Genomic DNA, 9,344 nt, shown 5'->3' on the forward strand with positions numbered 1-9,344 from the left:
GGGGTGTGATAGTGTTTTCGAATAGTTGAATAAGGTTTTAAACAATACAGAATAAATTAAAGTTTATCAGTCCAGATGTCCTCTATCTAACATTAGTTTTACATACTTGCATATTAAACTGTGTTTTTTACATGCACAAGTTTTTGCTTTTCTTTCCATAGCTCCTGCGGATGTTCTTCCGGCAGCAGGATGAGTTGCGGCGGCTGAAGGAGGAGCTGACCACCAAGGACGTGCGAATACGCCAGCTGGAGCTGGAGCTCAACAACCTGAAGAACGTTAGCCCCAACAACGTCTGACCTCTCAGCCTCCTGGACTGGCAAAGCTGCTTCCTTTGCCCCCACTTCTGACCTCCAAAAAGCTTCTGAGCCCTCCCGCCCCCTCTTTTTTGATATATCACTCTAAATCATAACTTCAATCCTGCTGCCCTGCATAGTGCACACAATAATATGATAACTGTTGGATAATGTCTTAACTGGTGCAATTACTGGAATCTTGTAATAATGACAAATATGATAAGTAACGGAGGCGAGGCAGTGTTCATAGATTTACACCTTGACATGGGAGGGAAGGTTTGAGATCCAATCATTTGAGGTATTATCTGTTTTTACAGCTTAATATTCTTGATCTGGCACACTCGCAAGTGTTTTGATCAATTATTGCATATTTTCTGCCAGACTTCCTGTGTGTTTGTCTCTCTATGCCTACCCTCATTGTTCATGTGGCAATACGTTGATCACCATGCGAAGGAGCCCCTTCAGTCATCCTCCTGTAAAGACCAAACCATCATCTAGTTCTCATTTTTTGCTGAGGCAAAACTGGAGGATAAAAAAGACTGTCACTGGCTCCTATTTTTCTTCCCCAAGGCCTTAGACGCTGCTGCAGACACAGATTGCAGCGAGCTGCAGCATCCTCTCAAAATGGCTGACGTGAAGTGGTTTTGCAACTGACAGATGAGACAAGCTTTTGCAGACATGGATCCTGTTTTTCACAGAGCTGCTTTCCCGTAGCTTCTTTTCTTACCTATGAATGTTGTTGGCTGTAAATTTACTTCACAATACTGACATATAGCTACACAAATGCAGTCTTTCTTCCCAAGGAAAGTGAATAGTTCACTCACTTAAGGTATTCTCTCTATATCTTTATTTAAATAGTGGGAAAGCAGCAGGGGAGACATGGATCCAGGACTACTTGACTATAATCTGAAGGGAAGCTTTGCTGGCTGTTTTTGGTTTTTAGGGCTAATTTCGAGGATGAGGGTTAATGTATATATATGCTTCTATTTATTTGTCACATTTTACCTTTTTAGCTAATAACATGTATATTTGTTAATCCCATTGGTTTTGTATGATGTGGCTGCGCAAGTAATGATTGTGAAGCTTGACAGATTTTGCTGAATGTTTCTGGTTGAAATGGTGCAAGATTTTTTGAAACTGTACCTTAAATGGTATTAGTTCAACTCCAACAACATAACTTCAGATAAGTTATAAAAAATGTATTCTTGCCTATTCCTAGCAGTGCAGATAAACTGTAATAACCATCCTTTTACATTTAAACTAAGTATATCACTATTACTGAGATGTGTTTACCTGTAGATGTGTGATTTTGCTCTGGAGACTTCAGGTTATCTAACTCTCCTGCTCCACTTGTACCATCAACAGACTTAGGCTAAATTGCAGTTTAAATGCTTCTGTTTAACTATGTAATAGTCTGCCGTCTGAAATCTAAGAGAAGTGGGCACAAGATTAACATGTTCAAGTAGTTACCTAAAAGATTCTGCTAAACATGCCATGTGTTCCTTAATCCAGGCCCAATCACATTTATCCTCGTCTTATTAGAGATTCCGCTACTATGAAAAGGAAAAAGATGAATAGGCTGCACGCATAGCGAGAATGGAATTTGTACCCAGAGTTAAGTAAAAAGTAAGTTAAGGCTAAAGGTCATAAGTCTTCCCTGATCACATCATACCGGGGACATAAAGGGTGCAAAGCTTTATAGCTTCAGTCGAAACAAACAAACAAACAAAACACATGAACCCTTTTAAAGGTAGACTTGAGCCACTGACCACATTATGGTAAACGCGTATGTTTCTAAAAGGCTACAGTGAAAGTAGACAGTGGTAGAAGGATCTACCAGAGACGGATGAGCTACAGTGGAGGCAGGTGGAGTTGCAGCTGGAGTAATGCCATGTTAGGACTGAAACCAACAACTTAACTGTTTCATTTTTGGGAAGGTAGGGTAACAAGACAGAAAGGCTTTTATGCTTTTAAAATGACAAACCACCAAGCCTTACCCATGGCAGTTCCCTCAAATTCGTTTGGCACTGAACTTGAACTTTATAACCTCTTAACCATCTTAAAATAACTTAGTTTGGTCTTTTATCACATTTCAATCTTGCATCAGCGAAGTCATCGATAGCTGATGACCTACAACTGGAACTCTGCACTTAACCTTTGGACTTGAAAATGTCGTACAAGGACCACAACAAATCAAAACATATATAAAAGGGATTTATTGAAGTGAATGGGAGGGAAAAAGAAACAATTTGGCTGATGACAGTGGATTTAACAGAGTGAAAAATCACTGAGGTAGGCCAATTTGACCATTACGTATAATCGTGAAAGTCCAAAATAACTGAGCGTTTTCCAGAGTTTACACTTTGAAACAATACATTTTCAATGCACATAAGTTGCGGTTGTAACCTCCATTTATATCAAGTACTTCTATACACTACCACCACAAATTTCAAACATTGCCACCTGTGTGTCACAGAAAAAGAACATGGAAAAAAGCGATAATGAGTTCTGATGTTGAACATTTCTCTTTATGGAAAGATTATGCATACAAAGTTATGTTCAAATTCAAGAAATTTCACACTGCGTATTTTTAGATAAAGCAGCATACATATTTAATATCTTATTACAATTCATAGTTTCACCTCAGTTGTCTGTTCAATGTCTGCCGTCATCAAAGAGAATACAAAAAAATAGATTTGGTCATTATTTACAAGAACACGTAATTTCCGAACTATCAAAGCTGAGGGTTTAAGGAGGAGGAGCAGCTTTGACAAGGGCAGACATTTTTTTGCTATGATTTAAAAATATGCCCTGTGAGGGTCACACTGTGCATGTTCAGACAGAAGTTTCACACCAGGACAGCAGAGAGTATTGGCATACTGGTGACACTACAAATACATAACTTACATTTAAAAAAAAAAAAAAAAAGAAAAAAAATGCAAAAATAAGTTTAAGACGGGGAGAGGACAGCCATACATGAAATCCAGTAGTTGACTTTAAAATGTATTAGACATGCACTCTTTTTTTTTTGTTTCATTTTGTTTTTTCTTTTGAAGGGGGGGGTCTTAAAATACAGAAGTCATCAGAAACTGGTCTTACACAAACAGTGAGAAAACAAAAACATTTCTTAAAAAGGTTTATCTTTGCTATTATTATTTGATATTATAAAATTGGTGTCCACGAAGCAGTTAAAAGTGGACTGTAAAGACTGTAACACGGGAGCATCAAAGGTACATAAATTTAACTTATTTCTCCAGACAACCCCGTCTACCTGACTGGCCAATAACAAAAACCACTCCTACTGCAATATGAAACTGGGGGAAAAATACATGGGGTTGTTGGGAAGTGACTGGGAGATACAAGTTTAAAACAGTTCACAACTTAGCTTCGAGAGGACTCTCAATCGTCTTCATCTTCCTCTCCTTCTTCATCCAGTTCCCGTTTTCTCTTCAGACCTCGCTCTTCTTCTGGAAAAATAAAAGAGTAACAGTTAAAAAACAACACACAAACCAGAACACCAGAATCTAGCAAATAAATGTTTCCTGTTAAACTTCTCTTTCAGGTTTATTGCGTCATTGACGACGGCAACGCTGGGTCAAACTGTACGCGGTTGTCACGTGACGAGACAAATTTACATCGATTTGTGATGGATAATAAAGATTTTCTGAATCAGCCGAGTCCCAAATCTGTACTATGTACTAACTGTAAGCAGGTGTTTAAGTATGAAGTGTGTTCACACTGGAAAACTGACAAAAATAGTTAATCTCAAAACAAGAAACAAACGATTACACTATTCTACCACAATCAAATGCACACATGAAATGGAAAAAGCTTCCTGCAGCTGGAAAAAATGACAACTAACAGCGGACGGTGGTGAAACAGCTCCAGGAACTGGGGAAAAATTCTTGGAAGAACACTGTGATTGTCTCTTTGTTAACTTTAATTGGTAGTAGAAGTTGCAGTTTGACACGTATTGTATTATTTCATGTTAGTGTAAAACCTTTTCAACCACTAGGAGCGCTGTGGAGCAACGTTTCCACAAACAGACCCCTGATTTTTAGACCACGTAGGAGGACACGCATGCAAGTGTATGAGCATTATGCACTTCCTTTTGTTACTTGAAATTACGATGAGAAAATCCTTCCGGTATTTCGCCTCCTTTAACGCAAGGCGAAATACTCTTTCTGGTGTCGTTCTGTTCTTCAGCTGTAACGTACGAAGAAGCTGTTTAACTATGTGTGAAATGTTTTTTTAATGTTTTAAGCGGAAGGAAATGCATTCGACATGTTTGTTAGGCCTCAAGGTGTAAATTATGTACACTGTGTTACTCACCCTCCTCATCCTCATCGTCAACCTCTTTGTCATTCAAATCTTCATCCTCTTCCTCCTTTTTAAAAAAAGACGAGGCAGAGTTAGGAAAGTTATTTCAGACGGTTCGTTTTCTTACAATTACTGAATGAAATATCAAATTTATTCTCATCCCACCTCTCCGCTGAGGTCCTCCTCTTCCTCTTCTTCATTCTCGTCTTCATCCTCCTCTCCCTCCTCCTCCTCCTCGTCTCCGGGCGCTGTATCGTCATCATACTCCTCCTCGTCTACGTCTGGGTGAAAGTGGTCGAGGGTTAATTATTAGCCAGATGTTCAAATGCCAACATTAGCAACCAGACGGTAGACAGGACGCAGCTATCCAACATGAGAACGTGAAGCAGCCTCAAACTTACCATCTTCATCTTCCTCGTCATCATCCAGGCCCTCCGCGTAAACCTCAGCGTCAGAATCTGGTGCCTCTTTGTCGTCTTTGTCGTAGCCGTCCAGGTACGTGAGCTGGGGTAGTAGCTTGAATACGTTGTCTCTGTATTCGTTCAGGTTTGTCACTTCACAGTTAAACAGATCTAAGCTTTTCAGGGTCCCCAATTCTTTCTGTCAAAAAGAAACAACATCAAGTCTGATCAATAACACGACCAGCTGCTTTCTAGGTTGTTGCTCTTTTTTCCCCAAAGTATTTTAGGGTGTCACTTACCAATGGTCCTATTGTGCTAAGGTCTTTAATCTTGTTGCCACTGAGGTTGAGATGTGTGAGGTTGGGGCATTTCTCTGCCAGAACTTCCAACCCTCCTGAGATCCTGTTATCGCTGAGTTCAAGCTGTTGATCAATTAAAACAAATAAAAATATGCAACAACAAAAAAAAAAAGCCTTACAGTGTTTAAGACGTGTGGTCTTTTGGGTAGAAAAAAAAACACCCACCTTTTTGAGTTTATTTAACTTGGGCAAGTGGGCGACTGTCGTCAGTCCAACGTTGATTGTGCTTAGAAATTCCAGCTCCTCGAATTGGTCTGTTAGACCCTCGATCTTGCCTTCATTTGAGCGACAGTTGTCTAGGACAAGTTCTTTGACCTGTAGAACAAACAAACAAACACATCTTGTCAGCTTTTTCTAAACAAAACATTATTGTTCAAAATACATTTAAAAAAAGAGTTGAATACAAAGTGCATAAAAATATGTTAGGCATGTTTTCGTTTTCTGTCTGGATAGAAATTTAAAATTAAGTTCAATATAATTCAGGCTGAAACATGTTTTGATAAAGTTTTGTTTTAGTCGTTTTATTTTGGAGGGATGCTCTCTAAGGAGATTGAATGTGACTTTATTTATTATTTATGTCACTTTTGACCCAGTAAATATACTGTAAAGTAGTATTGCCACAATTAAAGCTTAAATTTAACCTATCAGCAGTCTAAGTGGCTAATAAACATTTTTACTTTATACATCACTCAAAGGAATATAGTGCACTTACTCCACTACATTTCACAACTAGTTACCTTTTACTTTTAGTTACTTTGCAGTTTCCTACAAAATATATAATCTGTGTTTAAAATATGATCCATTACTATATATATATATATATATATATATATATATATATATATATTCAACTACTCAGCAGTATATAAAGTACTTTAAATACAATGCATACATACAAATGCATCATTAAAATGCTGCTTGCAAGTTAACAAATCAGTAATAACAATCCAATATTGTATGAAATAATAATATAATAATCTGTTGCCTGAGTATTTTTTTACTTTTGATTAATAATACTTCTGTGCTTAATTTAAGTAAAATTTTGAAGGCAAGACTTTTAATTGTGAGGGAGTACTTTTATTGTGTGTTACTGTTATTTCTACACTAGTATCTATACTTCTCCCACGACTGTTTATAGCTTCATACGACTGATTAAACACCACTTTAAATAAAGAAACTGACCACAAAAGCTAACTTAAATGTTCTTCTATCAACATACAGTGGTGGATCTAAAGAAATATTCATGAGGTGGCAGATATAGATCCTGATTTAAAAGCAAACAATCATGAATATCAACATTTGCTTGGAAAAGCCCTCATATAAAGATGTTTAAACTCAAAACATTACATTATTATGGCTCATTAGTTAGGCATTTAATAGAAATATCTAAAAGATGACATTAGAAAGCAATAAATTGTTGTATTTCCAAACAGGTCTTGTTTTCTTTAATCTTAGCCTATCACTTAGTTTAAAATGTGTCCATAATCATGTAATCAATCTGAATTCATGTTATTTTTAAAATTAATCAGAAGTAATTGGTCAAATTGAAGTGCCTTTGACCCCAAACAGACTGACAAGTCATTTTTTTATCCCCTCTAGATCCACCCCTGTCCACACAGCCCCTGATAAACAGCTCAACCAAGCAGGCGCCACATTATAACGGCGCACTGATACAGAAACAGTCTGATATGCGGTCACAGGTGTGCAGTTATCCGATATTTAACCGCGGCCTTGAATGTGACTCAGCCAATCAGCTCTAAGGACCGGAACTATATTTAAAAAAATAAAAGAAATACAGTCCATCAATATTGTGTAGACAGCTCAAAGCTGTAAATATCGCGATGCGTTCAGGCTCCTTTTCACTGCGTAAATATCACATTTTACCTACTTTTCTTCCCCCCCAGCAGCAAACAGCGGCTTATATGCGTTTATTTATTATTATCTTTGCGTGTGTGTGCGTGTGACAGGAGATGTGTGTGTGTGAGTGGTTATGAGCGGCGCAGAAGCACATTAGTCAAAACAAGTCGGGAGTCAAACAGACCTACGAGTCGTGCACAGGGTCATTTGTGAGTAGGAGGGGCAGCTGAGGCAGATTAGATAGCTGCCAGGCAAAACGTTTTCATTGTTGCTTGTCCTTAAAAACAGTCGCCGATTTGGATTGACGGCGTGTATTAGACTTCTGTTAATAAGAAGGTATGATGAATCGTTCGTCGTGTGTGTCGAATGAACGGGATATATTCGGTGTGTTTCGTATTGCCTTTGTTTCTCAGTAAAATGGCGGCTTGTCCTAGTTCTGGAAAACTGGAGCAACAACGCGGCTCGACAGTTTTTTTTTTTTTTTTTGTTGTTTTCATTGTGTCCTCTCCGTCGAAAACAAGACAAGTGTCGATAAGTGAACACACCAGCAGCTAATAGTGTGTTGTGTTTTATGTGTGTGTGTTTCATGGCTCCGTGTTTTCGCCCCCCCCCTAAGCCTGGTGGCGGTGACGGTCCACGCTAACGCCGCTTTCTTTCGGCCATCTGTGCGCACTGTGGGCTCCGGTTCTCGGCTACATGCGCTGCAAGGCTCCCCCGAGCGCCTTGAACGCACTTCCTGCAGAAATAAAACGAGCTCAGTCGGACACTTTGAGCCAAACTATAGGTGCAGGATGCAGCTGTAAGGCGACGAGTCGAGGCTGTGATCTTTATGCATCATTGATAATGTCATGACTTTGAGTATCCGCATCCTTAACGCGCCAAGTGCACGGCTTAAAAAAAAAAAAAAAATGTTTGCGTAAATGCATTTGTGAGCCAAAGCATGCAGAACAGCGAGTGAATAACAGTAACACGGGGGGTTTAAAGGAGAAAGGGGGCTGCGTTGGTAGATCAAAAGTTACAAATATGGCTTCTTCATACTGCTTGCCTTGTTTATACCGCTGGCATAAAAAAAAAAAAAGAGCTGTGCTGCATTCTCAAACTGCACATCAAAAACGTGCCGTTAGAGCCGCACAAAAGTTCAACCAGCGTACCTGCAGCGGCTCGCCGGCTCGAAACATGTTCGCAACAATGTGACCCGACGTCTCCATCATCTTTTAACTTGTAAGAAACTTTGTATCTCCACGCCAAGACATCACACGGAAAGATTCTCCATTAAGCTGAGTGTGAAACAGTGTAACCAAAAAGAGCGAGATGTGTGTTTTGGAGGCCAACTTACATCTGACGGAGTGCGGTTCCGCAACTCTAGATGAATTCTTTTCTTCATGTCCATCCTCGATCAGCGGACCCGTGATATGATAACACACTTTTAATAATTACTGCAAATGCAACTACCACCTCCAGAACAGGCTGCTGTTGTTCATTCAAACTTGATCCGCTCGGTGGGCGGGAGCACGTTTCGGGATTGTCGTCACCGCCGACCAATGGCGGCAGGCGAATAAAGAGGGAACGGATCTACAGACACACAGGCCAATGGAGCCTCCCTTATAAAACTGGGTGGGGTTTTGTTGTCGAAGTTTGGTTGTTTGTTAACTTAAGTTTACATGGTTAATCTAATACCCTTCTTTTTTTTTCTATTTTTTTAATGTTTCACACTGAATATATGACAATGAGGGGAGTCGGTTCATGAGTATTAAACCTCCATCAGATAGGAGTCCTTGTTTTAAAAGCTGGTTATTGTGGAGAGCTCTTGGGTTTTTATTCTACAACATACATGTAATACATTATAGTATTCACCCAAATAAAATCATCATTCAGTCTCACGTGGATATGCAAAGAAAATGTAAAAAACAAAATGTGTAACACAAGCAAGGTGCTCAAAACTATAGGAAAAGATACACAGTATAAACTAATAATAATAATACAGAATTATTAGTTACTGATAACTATCATAGTGTTTATAATATGAGATCAGTATTCAATTATAGTTGTATAGTCATTATATATCATTTAGTAACTCAAAAATTTTGCTTTAGTCTTGAGTTTTACATAAAAAA

The 9,344-nt window shown here is 38.8% G+C and overlaps 2 protein-coding genes across 4 annotated transcripts in view; one reads left to right on the forward strand and one right to left on the reverse strand.

The window, feature by feature from the left end:
- coro2ba (coronin, actin binding protein, 2Ba) overlaps positions 1–3,965 on the forward strand; it is a 45,716-nt gene extending 41,751 nt beyond the window's left edge. For all 3 annotated transcript variants that reach the window (XM_051378373.1, XM_051378372.1, XM_051378374.1), the window contains exon 12: positions 162–3,965. In XM_051378373.1, coding sequence (XP_051234333.1) covers positions 162–296 — 135 coding nt within the window. In that variant the 3' untranslated portion in view covers positions 297–3,965. The remainder of the gene's footprint in view (positions 1–161) is intronic.
- anp32a (acidic (leucine-rich) nuclear phosphoprotein 32 family, member A) lies at positions 2,495–8,745 on the reverse strand. Its single transcript, XM_051378400.1, has 7 exons — positions 8,567–8,745; positions 5,539–5,688; positions 5,314–5,436; positions 5,015–5,213; positions 4,779–4,894; positions 4,626–4,680; positions 2,495–3,760 (listed from the first exon to the last, which is right to left on the reverse strand). Exons 1-7 carry the CDS (start codon positions 8,618–8,620, stop codon positions 3,693–3,695), a joined length of 765 nt encoding a protein of 254 aa, XP_051234360.1. The 5' UTR covers positions 8,621–8,745; the 3' UTR covers positions 2,495–3,692.
- Positions 8,746–9,344: the final 599 nt, after the last annotated feature.

The sequence above is a fragment of the Dicentrarchus labrax genome, unplaced genomic scaffold (assembly GCF_905237075.1).
Source record: "Dicentrarchus labrax unplaced genomic scaffold, dlabrax2021, whole genome shotgun sequence".
NCBI lineage: Eukaryota > Metazoa > Chordata > Actinopteri > Moronidae > Dicentrarchus > Dicentrarchus labrax.

What these genes read in the sequence shown, in the direction of transcription:
- anp32a (XM_051378400.1), bottom strand. Translation starts at nt 8,620, where the DNA reads ATGGACATGAAGAAAAGAATTCATCTAGAGTTGCGGAACCGCACTCCG. An exon ending in AGGAGGACCTCAGCGGAGAG is followed by an intron (nt 4,681 to 4,778) that starts GTGGGATGAGAA and finishes TTTTTTAAAAAG; the next exon opens with GAGGAAGAGGATGAAGATTT. An exon ending in TGACGATGAGGATGAGGAGG is followed by an intron (nt 3,761 to 4,625) that starts GTGAGTAACACA and finishes TTATTTTTCCAG; the next exon opens with AAGAAGAGCGAGGTCTGAAG.